We start from the raw sequence: 26,171 nt of genomic DNA, 5'->3' as shown, positions 1-26,171 counted from the left end.
ATAAACCATTTTTTATCAAGGTGGACCTGTTGGCCTTTCTCTCTGGCCTTAGGGCTCCTGTGGCCTTTGGAGGTCATTTTTGCACATCCCTCTTTCATGGAAAAACCATCCCTGCTGGATGGTGACAGGGACCTCCCACCAAGTCACCCTGCTTCCCCAAGTGTCCTCCCTCTCAGTCTGTTCTCCACAGAGCAACGGCCACACAGCTTTCACAGAATTACCTGTTCACATCAAAGTCAGACCTCACCACATCACTGCTCAAACTCTGATGGCTTCCCACCCCATCCACAGCGAAAGCCAAGGTCCTCCCTGTACCCTTGAAGCACCTCCCCACCTCATACTCTTCTCTTCTCCCCATGTCACTCCACTCCAGTCACATACCACCAATACGACACTGCACCCCTTCAGAGGCTCATCATTTGCAGTTCCTTTCACCTGAACAGCTCCTTCCCCAATTTCTGCAAGGCTCATTCCTCGCTTCCCCCATGTCTTCACCCAAAAGTTACTGCTCAGAGACTCACTCCCTGATCTTATGTAAAACCTCACATCCTCCCTCACTCCATTCTCTTTCTTTCCCTCATGTTTCTCTCTTCCTGCTAACCACACTGTCTAACACACTTACACTGTATCTACATCTTTATTGTGTTTCTGGTACGGCTTTTCCAGCAGAAAGTATGCTCCATGGGGCCAGAATATTCCACTGTAACCCCAGTGCCCTGAACAGCGACTAGCACATAGTGACAATTCAAAGCACCATTGGTTGAATGAATAATAAACTGACAAGCTGTCAGCTAAAACAATACAGCAACTACAATATTTTCTTTTTATCCTTTGGGATCCTAGACTAAAATTTAAATACTTATACACATTTTGATGTCATATTCTTTATTTATACTTTGATGTCTACTCACTAGGGCTATATGATTTCTCCAATGCTGTAAACATGCCCACCCATTAATATAAAATAGATCTAATTCCATTCTTCATTTGTGGTCCCCTGCTAGCTCATCATTGGCAATACCAAGCAGCTGTCCCAGGACTGGTTCAGAGGAGCTCTTGCTTAACCCAGAAGGCTTCACTGGTAACAGATTGCCCAACCGTTAGGTAACCTCCGCACAGGGAGAGCAGGGACTATGGCCAATTTTCTCATAATTGCATTCCCAGCACCTAAATATTTTTTGCATGAATGAATTAGTTAATTAATGCATGCTCGGCAGTTTATTGTGTTTTGTGTCCCATGCTGAGGGTGAGACAGGCCACAAGGACCCCTTGGGGAAGTTAGCACATTCTGGAAGAGGAGAATATTGGCGTTTTTGTAAAATAAAGTCCCTTTTAGATAACTGGAAGAAGTCATTTTCAAAAGATCCTCTCTCCTGCCCAAATGGCACGATGGTAGCTTCAAATATGACAAAAATATAATGCACAGTTTTAAATGTGCTTTCTAAGGCAGCTCCCAGAGGGAAAAATATGTGTTTGTATATGTATCATAGTTATGTTATGCATATATCATATATACATGTGTATATGTAAGCACATGTTATGTACATATACTATGTGTGTATACATATGTATGTGTATCTGTGTGCTATGTATACGCATGTTTGTGTGTGTGCATTCTGTGTATAATAACGGGCAATCAAAACTGATCACAGCTGATAAGCACATGGCATGATGGGAAAGAGGCCAGCCTAGTTTCTCTGCCTATTTTGTTAAAAAAAAAATAATAACACCTTCATTGAGGATGCCATGCATCAAGTTCTGCCTAACAGCTCATTTGCCCCATAAATGGGAGTCAGTCATTCTGCGGGATGTTTCATATACATCTTTCATCTTTCATTCATTAATCCAACAAATACTAAGTGAGTATCTACTAAGTTCCATGCTCCATATTCTGGGATAGAGAGTAAAGGAGATAGACAATCTCTCTCTCCTCTAGTGGGGAAGAGAGACAATAAACAAACAAACATAACCTAATTTCTGGTAGAAACATGGGCTGTAAAGATATTTAATGCAGGAAAAAGGGGGTGGGGGCGAGGGGAAATGATGCTTGAGCAGAGCTCTGAGTGAAAATGTAGGGGAAGAGTTCTGGGGGGCCAAGGAACCAGCAAGAGCAGAAATGAGCTTGTCAGGAACAACAGGAGAGGTAGTGATTAGAGCAGAGTGGAGCCTACTGGAGAGAGGCAGGGGGCATCAGGCCCCAAGGAAGAAGGGCTTTGTTAGAATCCATTCCTCAGTACATCACTGTCGAAGATGGATTCCGGAAAGGTCATTAATTACTCTTAAAAGCAGAGAACAATTCAAGGTATTAAATGAAAATAAAACGTCCTCTGTTGAAGAGGGAAATACATATGCATGCCAAATGCAATGGGCCTTGGCTACATGTTCACCAAATGTTTGGAATCTTAGTCCACTCCCACCCACCAATTCCCCCTCAGTAGCCAGAATAAAAAGTATAATAGATATTAACCACCAGGCTAGGGTGCCTGGGTGGCTCAGTTGGTTAAGCGACTGCCTTTGGTTCAGGTCATGATCCTGGGGTCCCAGGATCGAGTCCCACATCAGGCTCCCTGCTCAGCGGGGAGTCTGCTTCTCCCTCTGACCCTCCCCCCTCTCATGTGCTCTCTCTCTCTCTCATTCTCGCTCTCTCAAATGAATAAATAAATAAAATCTTTAAAAAAAAAAGAAATTAACCACTGGGCTAGTCTTCTTCAGGATTAAGTCTCTCAGCTGTCACCCCTGCCTCCCTCTTAAAGGCTGACATCATCCCTGGTCTTCCCCCAAACAAGTGGTTCTTTCTCTGGTCCCAGATAATTAGCTTCCCCAGACACAATGGGAAGGCCTTAGCCTAAGCTTTTGGGGAAGACATTCAAAGCACAAGGGAGTATTAGTGTTTTGCTTGGGCTGTGCAAAAAATGTTCCGGAAATGAAAATTTTTTTTATGCTTGTAATTATGCATATCCTGCAGCATCTGCATAATGGGTCCAACTCAGCCTTGGCCTTGCCCAAAATTGCCATGTCTGTGGAGGAAGGTCAGCGCATAACACGATGAGTGAACAGGAAGCTTCATGCTGAAAATAGTGCCACAATTTTTTTCTTTTAATTTTGGGAATGAACTTTGCTCTTTCAAGTCCATTTATCTGCATGCATTTGCAAACATATTCTAAGCACACACATACACTTGTAAAATGCATATATATGGAATCAGCCTTTGCTCTGAGAGGATCTTTATAAAGACTTTAGGTGATATGTAAGCTGACTGCTACATTCTTCCTGGTACATGGAGGAGTGTTAAAACGTAGGAGACAAAATACTAAATTAGCAAAACTTTTTGCCACCAGGGAAACTCAGAAACACTAGTGCTAAGGGACCCAATGCGAATAAAATACCACCTGCGGTTAGGTTCATTTTCAAAAATATTTCCTTAGAGAACAATATAAAGATTCTATTTTGATTTGAACAGATTCACCAGAAGTTTGGTGGGTTGTTTTGTTTCTTCTTGTTTAACACTGGATCTGCTGTGTTCTGCTGCTCTTCTAAGGTTTAGCAGAACATCCGTGCATTAGGATTCGGGGTTCAGCAAATAAGTGTTCAGTTAAATTTCTTGACATTTTCCAGTGGGTAACCCCCAGTTCAATCACATGGCATTTTCAGACTAAGATGTGAACAGTATTCTCGTGGCTCCTTTAAGTCTTAAGTTTAAGTGTTTGGCAGTTAAGGTTCTAATAAAAATCTTTTTTTTTAAGAGAATACTTATCAACATAGCCTGAGCCAAAGTGTTCTTGTTAAGTCAAAGAGATATGAATTCCACATTCGGCCTCCATCAAATTTCAGAGGTTTTAATGGAGGAACCCATATTTACAAAGGAGGCACAACTTCATATGCTCCTCAGTCCTAGCATCCTCAGGTCCAAGAACTGATGCCAGCAATCTTTCTGACATATGAAGTTACCAAAAGGCTTGTCACTCAATTGACTGATTTTATTCATATTTTTTCTGAGAGAGATGATGTGCCTCCGTTTTCCCAGACCAATCATGATGGCACTTACTCATTTCAAATCTTGCACTAGTTGAAATCCAAAACAAAGGCGTCCCCCTGATGGACTTAAAGCATTTCTGGAGTTGTCTTCCCCATCAGCTGTTGCTCCTCATTGTCCAGTCAACCTTGGTATGCTTCAGTGCAAGATAAAATCAGGACCCAGGTCACCAAGGTGGGGAGGAGCAACTCCCTGGCTTATTTAAGTTCCCCAGGGCAGCTTCCGACAATTATAAGCCACGAAAATAAGAGATTTACCACTAGTGACAGTCTCTTTGTCCCTTACTCCACTGTGCCTTCAGCCTCCTTGCATTGTAATTTGAGCAAGTAGTACAATCCCATTCCAGGCTGAAATCCAATGCTCTCTTGGTTTTATCTGTAGGGGGCACAGCTTAAAAGATAAATTCTTTTGGTTTTTTGCTCTTCGTCTGCCAGGAAAACTGTAAACAGTGCAGGAATGGGAACTGGGGGAGGGAATGGAAAAGGAGTGTCCCATGTAACATTTCTCCACCTAGCGACTCCATGTGTGCGCACGTGTGCTTTCTTCCCCAACTTCTTGCCAGCCTGGATGTGAGGGTACGGACCAGCTGGCTTAGTAAGCCTCCACTATTTGCTTCCCAACATCCAGACCAGGAATAGCACTAATCCGTTCCATTTATCCTCCTTTCTCATTCTCCTTCTTTTAGGTCAAGATCATGATCATCTCATAAAAAATATTCACAAAGAGGCTGCATGGGACGGGGCTGAGGGGGTTCAAGACAGGTCTCCTCAAGATGTGCCAGTTTGGCATGTGGACTATTTTGAGCTGAAGGCAACTGAGATCCTGTGGGCTGGAGAGAAAATTTTGCCCCTCCTTTAACTACCTAAAGAATCTAAACGGAGTATCTTTCCCAGACTAAGGGTTATTACCAGTAGAGATAAATTTTATCTGAGTGACTCATCTGCACGGCAGGGCAAATACCTAATTCTCAAACATCTGCTCTTCTTACTGTCCTGTGAATAGGCCTCCACCCCGTTGAAGCCTCAGGCCTCTCCCATTCCTTAGCTCAGGATGGCATATATACCTCATTTTACCTGCCTATGAACCTCCTGTTTATGCGGGGTTCCCATAGTACAAAATTATATTTTATTTTCTCCTATGAATCTGTCTCATGTCAATTTAAAGTCTCAAGACCAGCCAGAAGAAATTTTGAAAGGTAGAGGAAACTTTCCTTCTCCCAAGTCCAAAATGCACATTTTTCCCTTTCTCCTGACACAGAGGCGTCTGCCCAGAAAGTGCTAGGCACGTAACAGCAGCAAACAGGACACGGGAATAAAGTGGGAAGAAACAAAGACACTGCAGCTACATTATAGGGACGAGAATTGGTTTGCTCTGGTGATACTGATGCGGCTGGAAAGACAGCTGAAGCTGTAAACAGTTTCCACAGATTTTCCTTATTTCTGGCTGAACTTCACCACCTACATGCACTGAGACACACCAATACATTCCACAGTTCACCAACAGATCCCCAATTCCTGCATGTTTAAATACAGCACATCAAGGATCTCTCTTGCCCCGATTCTGTTTCAATCATGGGCTGTCCATACTAAAAAACAGTTTACTTGATATACACAGGGTGAAGCTATAGCCAAAAACAGGCCCAGGGTCTGCTTGCTAAAAATTAATACACTAAGAGAAGCATTTTCTAGAATGGATAAATGAGAAACTTTTGGACAAATCATTTCTATATTGTCAGATTAGACTAAAAAGAACCAGATGGCCACTCATTTTGTAGAAGTTGGCCATGCAGCCAACACATCGTTTTCTCCAACTGGGAACCATTGATCCAGGGCAAAACTGAACAAGAGCTCTGGGGAACACCCATAATCAAATGATAAATCATGAGGGAAAATGCTTTAAATTCAAACTTTGATCCTTCCCAGGAAGAGATGATAGGGATGGGCCTGGTTATAAAATGAAGCTTTTAGGCAAGCAATTCTCCCCACATCCACTTCTTCCTTTGCTTCCTCAAAGTACCTTCAAATTTTCAGCTACCATGAGATGGAAAAAAATTTTTTTTTAAGACATGCAGTAACTGAAAGATGGTCAACTGGAGGCAGATGGGGGAATCATGGGAGCATAGGTTGGCTGTGGATTCCTACTAGAAGACCCAGGAAGAAGCTCAACGGACTTCTGTTAAATTCTGAACACTCTGTTACCCAGTTTTGTATTTGAATATCTGCACCTAAGACAGCTACGGAGAGAAGGTGCTTAATAAATATTCAGTGACTCAATGAATAAATTATAAAAGGCTATAAACTTTGGAAATAAAACATACTGGATAACACAGATGCTTAATAATGACCTGCACTATTATAGATGCTCCCCTAGCCCAGACTGACTCATTTTCAGTCTTATGCAAATGGTTCCGTTTTAGGATTTTGGAGATTTGGTACATTAGTTTATTGGAACTGCTATAACAAATTAACACAAACTTTGTGGCTTAAAACAACAGAACTTTTTTCCCTCCCAGTTCTGGAAGTCAGAAGTCTGGAGTCAGAATCACTAGGCCGAAATCAAGATGTCTGCCTGGCAGCCCTCCCTTCAGAGGCCCTGGGGGAGAACAGATTCCCCCCCTCTCCGGGCTTCTCAGGGCTGCCAGCATTCCTCGGCTGTGGACTCATCACTCCAATCTTCCAGGCCACATCTTCAAATCCCTTTCTGTTCTGTCTTTGCATTGCCTTCTTTGTGTGGGCAAAATCTCCCTCTGCCTCCCTTTTAAAAGAACATAGGTGATTGCACTTAGATAATCCAAGGATGTGGATGAAAGGTAGAGGAAACAAGATAATCCAGGAATATCGATCTAAAAATCCATAACTTGGGAGCCTGGGTGGCTCAGTCAGTTAAGCGTCTGCCTTCGGCTCAGGTCATGATCCCAGGGTCCTGGGATCGAGTCCCGCATGGGACTCCCTGCTCCGTGGGAAGCCTGCTTCTCCCTCTCCCACTCCCCCTGCTTGTGTTCCCTCTCTCACTGTGTCTCTCTCTGTCAAATAAATAAATAAAATCTTTAAAAAATAAAAACAATCAAAATCAAAATCCTTAACTTAATCACATCTGCAAAGACCCTATCTTCAAATAAGTGAACATTTACAGGTTCCAGGGAGTGGGACCTGGTATCTTTGGAGGCCATTAGTTTGCCTATCACACCAGGAAAACTCAGTATTACCAAAAGAACAGAGCAGGCAGCAGTGAATGCAAGAAGCCTCAGATTGTCTCTATCACTATGAGGATACTTGCTGCAACAGACTTCTGTTAAACATCTGTGTTATTTTGGTGTAATGCCCGCAGTTACATATATGATATTATTGACAATGCACAGTACCCCAGTGCCCGCAGTTACATACATGATATTATTGACAATGCACAGTACCCCAACCTTAGATTTTAATTTAAATTTAATTTAATTTGTGGCTGCCCAATAGCCATCAGAATGGAACTGTCTATCTTGGGGGATGTCTGCATTACCCATGTTGACAGGGTCGAAGCCTCCTTTCTCCTTATCACATGGCCTTAGCTCTATCAACCACTCTTCCTTGTTGTCAAACCCAATCTGTGTGAGGAAACCCATGAGGGAATTAGCCTACATGGGTAGCGCTGGTTTGGGTAACAGGGAAATTGATGCGTCAGGCTGGGTATTGGCAGGAAAGGTGGAATTGGAGCCTTGGGTTTATTACCCATTTCCTTTACCACTCTGATGCTCTGAGCACGGTTCTTGGGTCCCTGGAACACTACCTGAAGTGGGGCTGGCCCTACACATGCTTTATTCCTGCTTTCTTGCCCACACATCAAACCTCAAGTCTACTAGAAAACCAGCCTACAGGCTCCTCCTGAGGCAGCCTAGAGGTTCCACCTCTAGAAGGATGAGTTAAACTCACATATGGAAAAATATAGATTACTGTTTGAGCAGTTTTGAAGCCACGATAATGCTTTCAACACATTTGAAAATTGTCATTTCTTACTTGTTCTCTAGTAATATCAATACATTCCATAACCTTATTAGAATGCAGCGCTGGGACTAGGGTAAAGCAAGTGGGGCACACTCCCTTTGGGTACAAAATTTGGGGAATCAAAAATCTCAGGAATCAAACATTTTTTTTTAAAGATTTTTATTTATTTTCTGACAGAGAGGAAAAAACAGTGAGAGAGGGAACACAAGCAGGGGGAGCGGGAGAGGGAAAAGCAGGCCCCCCGCCAAGCAGGGAGCCCGATGAGGGGCTCTATCCCAGGACCCTGGGATCATGACCTGAGCCGAAGGCAGACACTTAACGACTGAGCCACCCAGGTGTCCCCAAATCTGATGTTTAAATATGAACAAGTAGAGGGGTGCCTGGGTGGCTCAGTCAGTTACGTATTTGACTTTGGCTCGGGTCATGATCTCAGGGTCCTGGGGATAAGCCCTGTGTAGTTGGGCTCCCTGCTCAGTGGGGAGTCTGTTTGTCCCTCTCCTTCTGCCCTCCCCTCTGCACAGCTCATGCACGTGCACAGGCTGTGTCTCCCTCGCTCTCTCAAATAAATGCATAAAATCTTTTTAAAAAAATACAGGGCGCCTGGGTGGCTCAGTTGGTTAAGTGACTGCCTTCAGCTCAGGTCATGATCCTGGAGTCCCGGGATCGAGTCCCACATCGGGCTCCCTGCTCAGCGGGGAGTCTGCTTCTCCCTCTGACCCTCCCCCCTCTCATGTGCTCTCTCTCTCTCATTCTCTCTCAGTTAAATAAAATCTTTAAAAAAAATAAAAAGATATAAAAAGTATACATAATATGTAAATTATGTAAAAATGGAAGTGTCCATTATATAGAATTATGTTGTATATTTTCTTAACAATTGTTTTATTGGTGCTGAAAACATGTTTGAAAACAAGAATTGTTTTTAAAAATTAAAACTAGCAAAACATTTAACCTACCAACAAAATAAAACCTATCAACCTTACTTTTCTTTAGTAGGTCTCTGTGGTAGACAAAATAATGCCCCCCAAAAATGCCCATGTCCTAATCTCCAGAACCTGGGAATAGGTCACCTTCCATGGCAGCAGGGACTCTGCAGATGTGATGAAGTGAAGGACCCTGGGATGGGGTGATTATCCTGGCTTATCTCGGTGGGCTCAATGTAACCACAGGGTCCGTAAAAGCGGAAGAGGTGGGCAGAAATCAGAGGGAGATGAGATTACAGAAGAAAGACACAGAGAGATGCAGCATTGCTGGCCTTGGAGGCAGAAGAAGGGGCCACGTGCCACGGAATGTGGATAGCATCCAAAAGCTAAAAAGGACAAGGAAACAGATTCTTCCCTAGAGTCTCCTGGAAGGAATGCAGCCTTGCCAATGCTTTAAATTAGCCCAGTGACACCACATCCAACATTTGGACTTCTGAACTACAGAAATTGTAAGAAAATAAAGTTATGATGTCTAAACCACTAAGTTTGTGGTCATTTGTGACACAGCAAATAGAGAACTAAGACAGTCACAAAGGCTATCCAGTCAGTGTTGGCACGCTTTAGTGCACAATAAAATAAGCAGCCAGGTCACCAGGGAGGGGACTAACAACAACTCTGGCTTCGCTAAGCTCCCCCGTGCAGCTTCTGGCTACTGAAATGCCACAGAGTAAGAGAATTATCATTAACAACAGTCCCTACCTCTGAAGATTTAGATCTAACAGGTCTGGGACACAAGAAGATCCATGTTTAACTAGTGACTCTATTAGAAATTGATGGTCCCAGGGTCCTGGGGTCGAGTCCCATGTGGGGCTCCCTGCTCAGCGGGAAGCCTCCTTCTCCGTCTCCCACTCCCCCTGCTTGTGTTCCCTCTCTCGCTGTCAAATAAATAAATAAAATCTTTAAAAAAAAAAAAAAAGAAATTGATGGTGGTTCATGCTCTGAGAGACATTCATTCCTGCCCGTAAGGAGCTTATAATTTAGGTGCTGAGTAAACATAATTCCAATACCTAATAGATAAATAAATATGCATACTTCCAAAGACAGGTCAACAGCCAGGGACAAGTATAGAAGGCTAAAAATGGCCCAGAGCACATAAATCCTTCCATAGGCTTTGATAACAAAGCCTAGTTGTAGAAGTAAGCCCGAAGAGATCTCTGCCAGCAATCCTGTGTGGCCGGTGCCTGAGGGCTCTGGTAAAGCAGATTCCCAGCAGTCCTCACACACCTCTTCATGGCAAAGCTCGCCTGGTGAGCATGGACCTACCTGTCTCACCTGTTTCCTTCTGAGATGGTGATGTGCTGGCCCAGGGGCTGTCGTCTTCAAACTGAACCCAGTTGCTGATGGCGAAGGCCAGGTCAGGTGGGGGCTGCTCAGGGCTCCCAGGAGAGGAGGTCGCTTCAGAGATGAGGCCCAGCTTTTCAGAGGAGTCATCCTGCTCCGAGTGGGAAAGCTCCTGAGAGCCTCTTTCCGCCACGTGGTTCTCTCCGGAGGAGCTCTCAGACTGGTCCGAGTAAGACGAGAGTGCTGGGAGGTGCTCTTCGGTGCCCCCTGAAACACATACCAGACACCACCATTAATCACGTGAGGAAGGCCACCCTTCAAAACTCTCATGGAGGAAAATCCCAAGGATATGTAAGGGGTGATCACAAGACTCACCATTCTGGTGGGTGCAGGTGAAGAAACAGCCAAGGCCAACTGCCTCTATGCTAAAGGAGTGTTTTCCTAACGTGTACGAAGGATAACCTCAGCATGCCCACATTCAGTATCCAGGCAGGCTGAGAATGGAAATCTTATTCACTGTTCTTATCCTAGCATCTACTCCAGGCCTCAGCAGTCACAAACAACAATGCTTACAGAAGCCAAACAGAAATATAACTGAGTCGAACAAGAAAAGCAAAAGGCAACAGGGACTGACGGAGACTTTGATTGAACCGGAGAGCTTCTGTCTGGACTAAACGCATTCAAATTCACACTTCAAACTCCGTGCAGTCCAAACTACACGTGTCTGCAGACTGCCAGGTGCAAACTCTGTACCAACAATCAGCTGAATGAGGCCCAGCTATATGAGGCCCCTAACTTTCTAGCACTTTATTGGTCCTAAAACACATAACAGCCTTCAAAAAGTATTTTTTTTTAAAGAACTATATCCTAATAGTGGTGGTGGTTACACAAATCTATACATCTGTTGAAGTTTCTCAACTGCATACCAAAAGTGGTCAATTTTACTGTACGAAAACTTTTTAAAAATCAAAGTACTAACATAAAATTTTTTTCTGCCATCCTTAGCCACACAACCTAGTCTACCTGAATGTAACCAAACCCTTTAGACCAGCGCTGCCTAAAGAAATAAAAGCTGAACCACATATGTAATTTTAATTTTTTTAGTAGACACATTTAAAAAAAAGTAAAAAGAGCTGAACTACTTTTACTAATATAAATTTCAACTCCCTATGTTGAAAATTTACAATTCTAACATGTAATTAATGTAAAAGTTATTAATGAAATATCTTACTTTCACTAGGTCTTTGAAATTCAGTGTGGGTATTTTATACTTAAGACACATTTCAATTCCGACTAGCTGCATTTCAAGGACTCAATAGCCCCATGGCCACCATCCTGGACGTCTCTCCTGTCAACTCACACTTTCCAGGTGCTGTCAATGAAGCTGGACTGATAGCAGTTGGCAGTGGTAGCTGCAGTAGGACAGAACCAGCCGACAAGGCTCTGCAAATATCTCCCGTCCCCTACCTTGACCTTCATCCCTGAGCACCAGGTCCCTAGAAGTCAATTTAGCCATTGTCATCGTGATCGTGGATGACAATTAACTGAGCTCTTCCTACATGCCAGGCACTGTTCTAAGCACTTTACATATATTAATTCATTTAATCCTCACAGCCCTCCTGAGGAAGGTACTGTGATTACCCCTACTGCACAGATAAATGACTACACAGAGAGGTTAAAGAGACTGTCTACCCAAGGGCATATCCCTTAGCTGTGACAGAGCCAGGATCTGAGCCCAAGCAATCTGTCTCTAGAGCCTCTCACTCTTCACAGCTATGCTTTAAAAACTGAGGAAATCCAAACTGCTGTTGGGAGTAACACCCTAAAAGGCCGAGTATAAAGTAGTTTGTAAATATGAAGCTTACGCTCCTTAGAAGAAAGCACCCAACACTTTTGGTGTTTCCAGGCCCTTCTGTTTGGGACTGGAAGTTTCCTAAAAATGCTTCCCCCAGGCTCCTAAGTGGAAGAATCTGCACCTTAGGAAAGTGACAAACCGGCTCTTTTTCACATATTAAGATCCCACCCGAAGAATGATCAAGTAGAAGTCATTATAAACAGTTGTGGTTCTTTGCTGATCTTTTCACTTGAGAAATGAGAGTGCTCCTTACCCTCGGAAGGGACAGGAAACAGTGACTCCTCATTGAAGGAGACCCACTCTGACTGGTGGGTGGCAATCACATGGTCCAAGGTCGTCATGCTAGGAAGGCACTGATCATCTTCACACTGATGGCCTCAAACAGACCCCAGAGTAATGTCTGGGGTGGGGGTATGGTAGCACAGTGGACTTGGGCCTTGGCTCTGTTGTGAGGATCTTGTAGAGGGCGGCACTCAGAACGCAGAGAGATTGGCCCCTCTTGCCTTTGGCTAATCTGCCAAGCAGAAATCTGTTTAAAAAAATAATAAAAATTAAAAAGGACAACTATCACATTATATCCAACCCACACAGGTCCAGGGTTTTCAACACTGCCCACGAAGAGGTCTGGGTGGTTTCCAACTTGTATTACTTCTCTCTGCCCTGTCTTGTCCCCACGTCTTGTACAGAAATATCTGCCTTTAGCATCAAGATCTCTGTATAGGCCTTCATATCAGACTTGTAAATAATCATGCAAATTTTAGCAATCAGATCCTAAATTTCTCCACTTATTATATTTTGGAAATACTTTTATTTATAATACAATGCCATTGTTGTAAAACAAAAATTAAAACTTTTCAAAGTATTTTCAGTTTCTTTTAACTAGATGGTAAAATAAAAGCACGTTCTTTCCTATTAAATCATAGCACTTTCTTGCCTTAGGCAGGTAGCTCTTTGCAAGCCTGATTTAAATCCTTGGCAGAAACCCAACCACCTCCAGATGGTACCTCCAAGCATGGTTTACCAATCAAGAGAAATAGAAATGGAGTCATCTTGTTCATTTGGAGTAAATGGGAAGGAAATATTTGCTTTAGTAAAAAATGTGAGTTAAAGAAACATATTTTCAATTTAGGCCACTTTGAATTAGTACATAAAAGTCTAGCCTTTACTCACATCACAATTATGTTCTATGTATACAGAAAGATACTTAATAGACTCGTAATTCTGTTTGTACTATTAATGTCCATTTACAATTTGAACCTAGCTCTTGCTCTTATGATAAATTAATAAAATCTGAATTAATGCAAAATTAATGTGTTTCCACAAAAGAGCTACTATTTGCCCTGAACAATATCAGTTCTTATTAATGGAATACTTACAATATTCATTTTAGTCTAGAAAAATTTAACTCATAGCCTTCTGACGGGTGCATAATAAAAAAATGTTGAGGAAATTGTAGTACAGATTATTACCTGCTATAAATAATCTATGCTGGGGTTAATCAGAACAGAAATATGTAATAGTTTTTGTCTTTTTTGGTAGCTAAAACAGTTTTGCTGTACAATACTGCCTAAAAATAACTGCTCGCATACATTTATAATTTTCAGAAACATTTTTTTATATATTTTTGAAATATTTTATTTATTTATTTGAGAGACAGAGGGAGAGGGAGAAAGAATCTGAAGACTCTGCACTGAGCGCAGCCCAATGCGGGGCTTGACCTCACAACTGTGAGATCACGACCTGAGCCAAATGATAACTTCATTTGATTCTATAGCCATTTTAGTTGAGTAAGGCAGATATAACTATAATTCCTTTACAGATGAAGAAATTTGGGGTGGGAGGAGTGGCTTATCCAACATTTTCATTGTTTCCAGGCCCTTGTTTGGTGCCCTAAGATGTTTCCCCCAGGCTTCTAACTGGAAGAATTCACACATCCCAGAACAGTGACAAATGGACTCTTTTTTCTCCATGATATCCACAGAATGATCAACTAGAGCTATAATAAGCAGGTGTGTTAGATGCACCAAGCTAGGAAGTGATCGATACAACCCTGAAACCTAGGTCTTCTGGTGCCAAAACACTCTGATCTTTGGATTACAGCCACCAAAAAAAAAAAAAAAAAGTACCAGAATATATGCAAAAATCACCCAACTAAAGTACTTTACAAACATCAATTACAACAGAACCATAATGAAACGATCTGTGAAAACTCCCCATGTGGAAATCTGCCAGGATACCCCAGCTGTGCACAGAATGAAAAGCCTGGAAATCTCTCTTCCGAGTCCCTCTCCAAAGATTCTTACCAACCGTGGGACCAGACGTGTGCAAACAGCCTGGAGAGTACAGAGCTCCAAAACCAGATCTCACCAGAGAACCACGCAGAGCCCAAAAACCCTAGAGCTGCCTCTGGCGAGCTTGTCCCTAAAAGCTGTCCTCAAGCCCTATCAAACATGAGTGTCGCTCAGTGTGTTTGTGGCTGCAGGGCAAGATAAGACAGCAAAAGAGAAGAGTCAAGACTCCTCCTCTCCCTCCAACAGCAGCATGTAAGCCAGGTCCAACAACAACAAAGAAGCCACAATACAAGTCCATGTGCTGACACATGCAGCATCATAGCTCAATGGGGAAAACATCCTCCCGACCCCGTGATGATGAATCCAGCAAAATTCACAGATGAGTGTGTGTGTGGGGGGGGGGGAGGTGGGGGAGAGGGGACAAGGGAAGAGGAGAAGGGAAAGGGTGAGGGCAATGGGACAAATACCAAGAAATTTTTGAGCTCAAACATTTTAAAGACCAACAGTCTAACTCTCAAGTTCACAGATGAGTAAACTGAGGCCTAAGGAAATCAAATGTAGCAACAGAGAATGAGAGCATGGGTCTGGGATTTGAATCCTGTACAGCCTTTAAGCCTCATTTCACCCCTGTACAGCAGGAATAACAAGTCTCACTTCATAATTTCAAGGCTTAAGAGAGATAATATACACGGAGTGCTTAGTAGTGGGAGTAATGAACCCTCTGTATCAATGATGATGGTAACAGTAGGTGACTGCACAGAGGGCTTACTACGTGCCGGGCTCCAGTCCAAACTCCTTATGAATGTCAGCTATAGCCATCACTGCTGTTGTTGAATTACTTGCCAGAAGTCACACAGCTCATTAGTGAAGTCTTGGGACTAGAATGCAAATTTCATGGAAACCTCTCCCCGCCATTTCTGTCATTTCCACATCTGGCATTAGGGATTTCTCTTTTCAATCGTTTTTAGACCAGTTCTCCCAGATGTTACTTGGAGTCAAGCACTCAACCTCCTCTTTACAGATACAGGCACGGTCTGGCTAAGGAACCAAGACTACGACTCAGAAAGTATGAGTGAAAGAGAAGCCCCAAAGGTTTATCTACACTTCCTTAGCTTGTCCATCCCAGATCCAGACATAGGCTGGTTACGGATAATAAGCAGCCCCAAGAAAGCTTGGTAGAACAAGTTTATTACAGGTAACCACCTATCATAATCCTGTGAAATGGATTCTGGGTATTTGCCATGAAACAGCCACACCCAGTGAGCCATGAGATGTGGCTGTACCAGCAGCTAAAACCACAGAGGAACCCAGTAATTGTGAGGCTAAGTTCACACTGGAATTTGGGTTCTCTATGAAAACCTCACCCCATTTTTAGAATGTGAATCATAAAGTGAGGTTTAAAATCACCACAAATGGGTAGTGACTCAGTATCAGCAGCAGGACTGACCAAGAGACACTACAAGTTTCACTGAAGTCTCTGGGTTGCCACTTCGGAGAGCAGCTTCTTTCTCAGCATCACTTACACACTAAAACCTGGGGGTGGAAAACACGATCGGCGGATAAGATGGGAGTCACAGAAATGGGTCTGTTTTGTGCCAATCCTCTGATATACATTCATGAGCCCTATGTGTTTGGACATATACTAAGCACCCTTTGAGCCAGTGACCCTCAAGCAGCTTGCAATCTAGCTGGGGACACAGAAGAGCAAACACAACAAATCTGGAAATAATCCTGCTATAGGACATACCAGAAATGCTGTTTAGCCAGAGAGAGATCTGCAAGGGCTGCAACCATAAAAAACTGAGCAGATTTCTTGGAATGGAAGGATATCCCTGGTTCTGGACCACCAGAAGGGAAGAGTAAGGATATCTAAGGACATCCTCGGGACAGAGGATCAGCATAAGGGAAGAATAAGAGAACTTTGTGAGCTTGTTTCTAGACCAGTGAAGAGGTCAGTCTGAAAAAGCTAAGGTGTCTACTGAGGAAATGTGGGGAGAGAGGATTGGTAGACTTAACAGCTGAGGAGAAGAGTTCAGTGGGAAATGGTAAGCTGCCTAAGGTTTAAGAGGAGAGAATGACTGAAGAAATATGCCTACGGGAGATTAACGCTCCTCAGACTGCACTGACAAGGAGCTTAGAGATGGAAGCTATCAGTCACAACAGAACCTCAGTGTCTTGGGCAAAGTCAGGGACCAGCATCATCAGGAATGTATACTGAGCTCTCTGTGCTGGGGCTCAATTAAAATTAACTTCACCTGTTTCTTTTAACATTTTTTAAATGGGGCAACTAGAAAATTTAAAATAATACATATACAGTTTATACTCTATTTCTATTGAACAGCATGGCTCTAAAATAGTCCATTCTTTATTCCATCTTTGTTTTTTGAAGGATATTTTTCGGTAGACTTAGAATTAGAGGTTGACTTTTCTTTTCCTTCAGTATTTTGTCTTTTGGTCTCTATTTCTGATGAGGAGTTGGCTTTCTCTCCTTCTCTACTGATCTGTCTTCGAGTTCCTTGACTCTTTCTTCTATCATCTTTATTTCCCATTAAGTTCATTCTGTGAATTTTTCATCTCAGTTATTCCACTTTTCTATTCTAAAATTTTCATTAGATGCTTTTATAGTTTCTATTTCTCACCTGAGATGCCCTATATGTTCACTCATTATGACAATGTTTTCCTTTAGTTCTTTGAACATATTTGTAATAGCTGCATTAGAGGTTTTGTCTGCCATATCCAACATCTGGGCCATTTGGGGATTAGTTTCTATTGACTTTTTTTTTTTTTTTTTTTTGCACACCTACTAATTGTTGATGATATACGGAAGACATTCTGGATTTGATCTTCCTCTGCAGAGCTCATTTTTGCCAGAAGTCAAAATGCTTGCTTCCACTTTGTTGGATGGATTTGTGAAAAGCCAAAGATGTCTCTGAAGCTCCTCTAACAACTGCAGACCTCAACTTCCAAACTCAATCTCCATGGCAGATTTCAGCAACACTTTGCTCTAGGCCTTGTTAGGGTGGGTTTGAAGTAGGTCTTACTCTAGAACAGCAGCAGGCTAACTATAGCCATGACCCAAGGCTGGCGCTCTGCCTTTTTTTGTAAATAAAGTCATACTGAGACAAAACCATGTGCATTCATTTACGTACTGTCCATGGCTTCTTTTGCTCTACAACAGCAAATTTGAGTAGTTATAACAGATGCTGTATAGTTCACAGAACCTGAAACAATTACCATCTAACTCTTTAAAAGAGTTTTACCAACCCTGCTTGAAAGCTTGTTCCTTACCCCTAACACACAGACTTTCTGTGTCTTTTCTGGATGCTTAGAATGTTAATAATGTGTTAAGGAGATCTTCCCAGTGTGGCTGGGCTGGACTGCCAACGTCTCCCAATATTGCTTGACCTCTAGTATTTCGGTCCCATTCTCAACCTTGGAGCCACCACTTTTGGTAAATCTCATATGGTTTCAGTCTGTACATTTGCACTCCAGCCAGGCCAAGGATTTCCTGGGTATACCCAGACACATTTCTTCTCCCCCTTCCCCCATGCTACTCTCTCTTCTCTAATGCCTTGTCCAGCAGATTCCAGCTGCTTCAACTGCCCCAGACTCTGATCTCTGTTTCATTAGCTCAGCAGGACTGCTGTGCTCAGTGTAGACTCCAGCATATGATGCTGCATCAGGAAACTCTCCCCTGGAAGAGAGCCAAGGTAATCATCAGGCTCACTTCATGAGCTTTCCTTCTCTCAGGATTGAAACACTGTGATTTCTGTTGACCAATACCTAAAAACAGTTGCCTCGTACATTTTATCCAGTAGTTTCATGGCTGTACACTGCACAAAGACTAGTTTGTTACCAGTTACAGCCAAAATTGGAAGTCTTCCCCTGAAATATTTCCTTCTGAGTTGTAATCATTTTTAAAAAGAAAAAAAAGGGTCCAGTTCAGATCATCTAAATTAGGGTGATTTTATAGTGATGTCCTGGAAATGTTAATTAGAAGTTTAAGAAAACTTTCATAAATCATATGGAAAGGAAAAGGAGGATTTCATATAGCTATATGGATTAATTCCATCCCTTCAGAGCTGAGAAAATGTTTTGTTTTGTTAGGTTAACTATGCGTTATAATACTGTAACATAATTCTTGTTTGGTTAGTGAGCCACAAAGGTTATTTAAACCTGAGGATTTAGCCAGCTCCCTCTTCTATCTCTTTGCCATATGTATTCAACTAGACGGTTACTTTGGACATGTCTGCATCCACTTGTTGGGTTTTGAGGCTACTGGCAAACGCTATCCAGCCATCTGTTTGGGGTTTATGCAGAAACATCTCAAACTAGGTACTACTGCCAATTCCAAACCCTAAAGTGAGGCCTCAGCCTTTTTCTGATCAAAGACAAGCATCTCAAGATCAAAAAGCAAACTGGGAAGAAAGAATGAAAAACTAAGACCACATAGATCGTATGTATTTCTGCAAAGCTTTCTTCTAAAGCAAGACATTCAACCAACTTCCTGAACATCTACTATGTACTCAGAATTTGCAATGTATGATACAAGATAATATCCAGCATGGTTTTGTACTCTGAGACCTCTGTCACAGTGGGCTAAAGAAATCACAAAGATTTAATAATGAAGTTAACGTAACCATGCCACTTGTTTCACAAGCCCGGAAGGCACAATTGCCCTGTGACAAAGACCTTTATCAGATTCAAGACCTGGAACACTGCTTCTCTTCCTTCTTCTCAAGTCTTTTCCTTTAGGAGAGAACAGAGTTCATTTTAACAGAATCTGAACACTGGAGAAAACACACACACACATATTTTAATTAACTGGTGCTTTGATGTTCCCAAAAGGAAAAGGTAAGTGGCTTTGGTTGTATGCTTCCACTATCTTTTTACCATTTTTTCTTTCACTTAAATATATTATTCTTTAAAAACTAAAAAAGAAAAAACTGATCACTCCTCTTCCACTGGAAGTTGGTGAATCAAATGAACACCCTAGCCTCAAGTCAACCATATATAAGAACTCCAAAAGAAATATATATCATATTTCAACCAACATCAGTATGTATCCATGATTCTCTGTGAACCAACTCCCCACTATTTCTTTTAATCACATACACCATAATTCCCCATCCCTACATGTCTGTTTTTGTCCCCTCTAAAGTCATTATTTGTGTATTATATACACATACACACATACACAAATATACACATATAAATATATATACATATATTTACATGCATGCATATATGTGTATGTCAAGGTTATAATTACAAATATTTTATTATGTGATTTTTCTTCAAAATAAATAATCCTGATAGCTGTGTTATTAAAGAACTCTATGGCTCCACATTCAGAATCAAGTCTCTAAGTCATGCTTGGCCTAAAAAACAGGATGCATCTGATCTTTGGTGCATTCCTGAGGCAGTGACCCTGAAGGACATTCCCAGGTGCCTGAACAGTGTGTTACATTCAGAATGTAATGAATAACCCTGGCAGGAAGTCACCCTTTAAAGTTTGCAGAAGACTTTCTAGTACCTCAAACTCTTAGGAGGTCCTGGCTTACTCCATCTTGGTAAACTCAGCTTACTTTAGTTTCATATCTGGAATAGGAATACTAATATTTTGGCTGTATGAAAGTAAGGAGTTGGTACGGATAATTTCTTTCCATCTGTATTTTAGAGCCATAGGTCTATCACTTTAGATGTTCCATCATAAGACTCTCAGTTGCCTAGGAGTCTATAGGAATCTTGCAGGTCCCAATGGTGGCCATATTCCTAGGCATAAACCTAAGACTTTCCAAGAAGCTAAACAAAATATTATTATATTTCACTGAAACTATACATACATACAATCTATGGCATCTTAGTTTCAGTGAAATATAATAATATTTTGTTTAGCTTCTTGGACATACACACACACACACATACATTTCTTAAAATGAAAGAAATACTCTTATTTTTATACCAAAAACCAAAAATTACTAGTAGTATACATTTCCAGGATGCACAGAACTTCATGGATTATGTCAATTCATTCTTACAATAATCCTAAGATAAGTAAAGCAGATATTTCTCTCATTTGATAGATACATGTACTGACTCAGGGAGGTTGCTTGACTAACCTAAGGTCACACAGTGAACCATGACAGAGTTGGGACAGGATCACAAGCCTCCTGACTCTTAACTTCTGTACTCTTTCCACTACACCACATTCTGCCTTTCAGAAAATAGGTATAACAGTTATGCTAGCTAGATACCCAATATCCATTTCTCCTCCTCATCCAGCACCAGGGGATGGGTCATTACTGGTTAAGCCAGTCACAAAAAATTTCTATTCCTGCTTTCCCACTCCCTTGCACCTAGGGGTGGCCACTTGATCAATTTCTGGTCAATGAGACACAGATAGAGTTATGATGAGAACTAAAGTTCTGAGAGTGTTTTTGGTCTTTGTTTTGTCTTGCTTTGCATTGCATGTCTCCATGAAGTAGACAGATAATGCTCCTGCAGCCCCGATCCTTCTCCCTTTCTCTTTTTTTCCTATCTTGAATATGGTTGTGATGGCTGGAGCTATGATAATCACAGTGCAACCACAAATGAAAGGACAAGAGAATCACAGTCACTGAGCCACTGAGCCAGTATCAATAATCATTCATCTCTATATTTATTATGTGAAAAAGATATTTTTCTTTAAACTACTGTAATAAGCTTTTCTGATACATAAAGATGGATGCAATTCTAGATTAACTGCGAAGAATTTTAAGATGACCCCCGTAGGATCTCCACATCCTGGGGTGACTAAAAGCAGAGAGTTTTCTCTCAGTGGTAGCAAAAGTAGTCAGAGAAATTCAAAGTGTGAGAGGAAAGGTCTCCATTACTGAGACAGAGATGACCACAGGGTGACTACAATCCTAAAACCACAAGGAAGTGAATCCTGCCAACAACAAGCATAAGTTTGGAGAAGACTCTGAGTTCCAAGTGAGCACGCAGTGGGCCAATCCTTAATTTCAACTTTGTGATACTGTGGATAGAGAACCCACCCATCCCATGCCAGCTTCATAGTTTAAAAATGGGAGAAGTCATTCTAGAGCTCAAAATCTTGAGGGACAAGTCTTTTAAAAATAACTTCCCAGTATGGGTAAGGGACTGAACTTCAACTGACATCAACTATCATCCCTAGTAGGGAATAAATTAAAAATAATGCAAATAGCAAAAGAACACAAAATTACACATGTAGCATTTTGGAACATACTACATAGGATTTCTCTCTCCAAAAAGTTTAATGTCCTTTTCTTCCTTAGTTACTTAGACCACTACAAAATTAGCTTGCCTTTCCAGAGACATGGGGCAAGGCTGGAAGGGTGATCATTTTAATGTAAAAAATTAGAAAACAATTTTGGGTACCTTTCCTTTGAACATCAGGAGGCTAATGAACATTCAAGCAGTTTACTGGTGCAGTAATGATGATATCATACCAATGACTCTTCCTAAGAACAAGGGATGTTAACATTTTAGAATGTATTAAAGGCTGGATGAGGGGAGAGTGAGCAAAAAGGAAGGCAAGGAGAAGTAGAACAGATTGTGGAATCACCTCTCAAAAACTTTTTAACGGGATATTTATTAATTCATCCACTAAATTGTTAGCAAACACCTGCTAGATGTTCAGGATACAAAAAGTAAATGAGATAAATATGAAATAGATAAGCCTTCAAGGGGCTTATATCCAAGAGGGGAAGACAAGGATGAAACAAGTTAGCTATAAACAGGGAAAATACCTACAAATCAGTACAGGGTTAAGACAATGAATAACAAGGGATCTTAGTTGTTAGGGTGACAGAAGAAGATCTCTCTGAAGAGGTGACATGTAATGACTACCTCAAGGATGAGAAGAAGCCAACCACGACTGGACGGGAAGTAGAAAGTATTCAAGGTAGAGGGAACCAAAGGCAGAGTCTGAGATAGAAACAAACACACAAGAAAAACCTTGAACTGGGAGTAGAGTGAGCAAGGAGCCCAAGATAAGGTTGTAAAGGCAGTTCATTTTTGGGAATATAGGATCTTGCAAGCCAAACTGAGATGTTCAGATTTTATGCTAAGCACAATGAGAAATCAATGAAGGATTTAAAGAACAACAAAATTTAATGCGCCTTTTCAGAAGCTGAGTGGAGAACAGATGGGAAGAGGAGAGTGGAAGCGGAGAGAACAATTAGGAAGCTGTCATACAGTTGAGATGCAAGATGATGGCAGCCTGAAGGGGCGCCTGGGTGGCGCAGTCAGTTGAGCATCCAACTCTTGGTTTCAGCTCAGGTCATGATCTCAGGGTCATGAGATCAAGCCCCGTGTTGTTGTGCTCCACACTCGGTGGGGAGTCTGCTTGAGATTCTCTCTCTTCCTCTGCCCTTCTCCCCACTCACAAACACACACACTCTCTGTCTCTCTAAAATAAATAAATCTTTAAAAAAGAAAGGAAGGAAGGAAGGAAGGAAAGAAGGAAGGTAGGTAGGTAGGTAGGTAGGTATGGCAGCCTGAAACAATTAAGTGCCTATCCCTGGGGTTATGGATAAACAAATGTGCTATCTACATACAAAAGAATATTATTCAACCTTCAAAAGGAAGGAAATTCTGCTACAATGTGGATGAACCTTGAGGACATATGCTAAGTGAAATAAGTCTGTCACAAAAGGACAAATACCATATGATTCCACTTATATGAGGTCTCTAGGGTAGTCACATTCACAGAAACAGCAGAATGGTGGCTGCTGGGGGCTGAAGTGGGTAGGGGTGGGGAGAGTGGGGAGGTAGTGTTTCATGGGTAAAGAATTTCAGTTCCAAAAGATGAAAAGAGTTATGGAAATAGATGGTAGGGATGGTTGCCCAACAACGTGAATGTATTTAATGCCACTGAACTTAAAAAACACTTAAAAATGGTTAAGATAGTAAATTTTCTATGTATTGGAACACAGTTTTTAAAAATTTTTCTTAAAAAATGACCATGTAAGTTGAAAGTATGCAAAGCAATTTTCATAATCAAAGGGAAAAATACGATTGTTCTGTGATCTTTAAAACTTTTTGTCAAAGCATTAAGAACTCTCTTACTACTGATTATAAATGTACAGAGTAATAAAGATATCATAAAACGAATGTGACTTAGTACACTGTAACTGAAAACAAAAGTAGTTTCATTTATCAAAAAAAAAAAAAAAAATTAGAGTGGCCAGAATCAGGATGGGGGCAATGAAGATGGAGAGAACGAAGCATATCTGAGATAGATGTTGGAGGTAGGGTCTCCAAGTTTCTGATGGACACTATATGTAGGGAGAGCAAGGGTGGAAGAGTAACTCCTGGATTCTGGTTGAGGACTGGGTTGGATGGTACTGCCATTGATTGGGTTGAGGGAAGGAGTCAGAATCTACAGGTAAAATAAATATTTCTTTTTAAATACGATGCATCTGGGATGCTTCTTAGACATCCAAGAGAGAGGTCAACTGTGTACTTCAACATGCAAATCTGGAGCTCAGGGCTAGTGAAAGAAATTGGAAAGTCATCATTACACAGAATGGAAAAGGTCATCTAGAGAGAAACTGTAGCCAAAGAGGAGGGTGGCTGATGTTCTCGTATGCATGGGCAGTGTGGAGACACACCATGAAGCTCCACTCAGAGCCCAGGACCCTGTGACTCCAACTGGACAGAAAAGAGGAGGGAGCCCAAGTTAGGGAGCGCTGCCATGCTCTGCTCTTCAATACGCGGACATGTGGGAGGCAGAGGTCCCAGACCAACCAGGCCATTCTCTACCTGGCCTCGTGGAAACAGAAAAAGAGTTTGGAACGGAGCGTTCTCCATGAGAGATGCTCTGAATCCCAGGCTTGGAGAGAAAAAAAAAAATGAAAATGCTGCTAAAGAACTCAATAAATCCAGGAGCAAATATCCTCAGTGCTAACTCTGTCAGCAGGAGAGGGGCAGGTACCAGGCATGTTATAACAAAGGCAGGAATTTCCTGAAACCACAGGCAATTTTACAATTCTGAATAATTATTAAGTGAGACAGTGTGGGTGAGAGTAGTCAGGAGATTGCAGCATTATTCCAAAAGTAAGGTCTGCACATTGTTGTCAATCAAGCAACAGAATGGGGAAAGGGTGAGGGCCCCGAAAACAAAGTCAGGTGCTTTGGCAACTCCCCTGGGGCCACCAGTCATTCTTCTGCATGGCCAGTCGGGGAGGGAGAGGCACAGCACAGGGCAGCAGCTGTAGTGGCTCTCCCTTTATTAACAATGATGCCCACAGACTCATCTCCTACCTCCCCCACCCCGTCCCCAAGCACTCTTCATGCACAAGCTCACTTCTGTCATCCCATAGATGAGGCACATCATCCCCTTTGTTCCTCCAACTGACCTCCTGAGGTAGGTGCTATTAGTAATATCAACACTTTAGAGAGGACAAAAGCTGAGAACAGAGAGGTTAAGTAACTTGCTCAAGGTCACAGTGCTAGTAAATGGTAGTGCTGGGATTCCAACCCAAATCATTCTAAATTCTCAGACTGTTCTCTAACGATCATTGGCTCATTCATTCAGTCAACTAACAAGAATGGAGAGCTTACAGTGTGTCAGCCCCGACTCTGTGCTAGTTTCAGGGATAGAGAAACAGATATTACAGAAGCCAGAGAGGCCAATCAGCCAAGAGCCCCAGACTCGTGAAGGACTTTAATATTATCCTTTTTTTAAGTGGAGCCTAATACAGGGCTTGAATTCACAACCCTGAGATCAAGACCTGAGCTGAAATCAAGAGTTGGATGCTTAACCGACTGAGCCACCCAGGTGACCCAAGGACTTTAATATTATTAAAAATGGAAGCACACATTTCGTCATGGGAACATACTGCAACGATTGAAAGAGGTGCCTCCTCCAGCCTTCAATTCATTACCAAACCACTCTGCCTAAAGAGTTCAATGAACTTGATTTATAACTCCTATAGTTATCCTGTGTATAGCAAAACTATATTTCATTGTGGGTTTCTGTGTATGAATATGCATTAAAGGCTTTAATTTCGTTAAAGGCAAATACACAAGAAAAGTCATAATATTTTCTGACTCTGTCTTGGAACTTCCTCAGCCTTTAATATATTGGGAACCACAGAAAAAGGAAGGAACACAGGTCTCTCTCCACCACCGCTAAGAGGCCCTGAACTTGAATGACAGCATGGGTTACTATGGAGGATGACCAAAGGTCACAGGGGTTGAGGAGTCTAGGGAGGCTTCCTAGGAGAGGCTATATCCAAGGTGGGTTTTAGGAAGATAAATTGCACACTGATTCAGAGCACAAGCTCTGTTTGTAGTCAAGCAGACCAAGCCCCTCATTGTTAATTATAATCATGAGAATGTTTCAAACTCTCTAAACCTGAATTTTACCTAATAGTTTCAGAGAGTCCTATGAGGATGAAAAAAGATGCTGGACGTGAGATTTTCAGTACAGGGAATAATAAGCATCCCATTGGGGTGACTGGGTGGCCCCGTTGACTGGGCATCCGACTTTTGATTTCAGCCCAGGTCATGATCTTGGGGTCTTGAGATCGAGCCCCAAGTAGGGCTCCATACTCAGCAGGGAGTCTGCTGAAGATTCTCTCCCTCCCTCTCCCTCGGCCCCTCCCCCCCCTTGCTCGCAAACATGCATGGACTCTCTCTAAAATAAATCTTTAAGAAAAAATAAGCATCCCATTAATGTTATCTATTACCATTATTATTTCTACTAAGGATGAG

General features: G+C 41.9%; 1 protein-coding gene across 6 annotated transcripts in view; it reads right to left on the bottom strand.

Annotated features, from left to right (window-relative positions):
* STON2 (stonin 2) overlaps window positions 1–26,171 on the bottom strand; it is a 139,868-nt gene that overhangs the window by 96,389 nt on the left and 17,308 nt on the right. For 3 of the 6 annotated variants that reach the window (XM_027568963.2, XM_027568965.2, XM_027568967.2), the window contains exons 2-3: window positions 12,389–12,664; window positions 10,263–10,547 (exon numbers count right to left, since the gene is read on the bottom strand). In XM_027568963.2, coding sequence (XP_027424764.1) covers window positions 10,263–10,547; window positions 12,389–12,476 — 373 coding nt within the window. In that variant the 5' untranslated portion in view covers window positions 12,477–12,664. The remainder of the gene's footprint in view (window positions 1–10,262; window positions 10,548–12,388; window positions 12,665–26,171) is intronic. The other 3 variants (XM_027568964.2, XM_027568966.2, XM_035727867.1) reach the window with 1 other exon arrangement.

Source organism: Zalophus californianus, chromosome 6 (assembly GCF_009762305.2).
Source record: "Zalophus californianus isolate mZalCal1 chromosome 6, mZalCal1.pri.v2, whole genome shotgun sequence".
Taxonomy (NCBI): domain Eukaryota; kingdom Metazoa; phylum Chordata; class Mammalia; order Carnivora; family Otariidae; genus Zalophus; species Zalophus californianus.
Note: the sequence above shows the minus strand (reverse complement) of the source record. Positions and strands in the feature narration are given on the sequence as shown.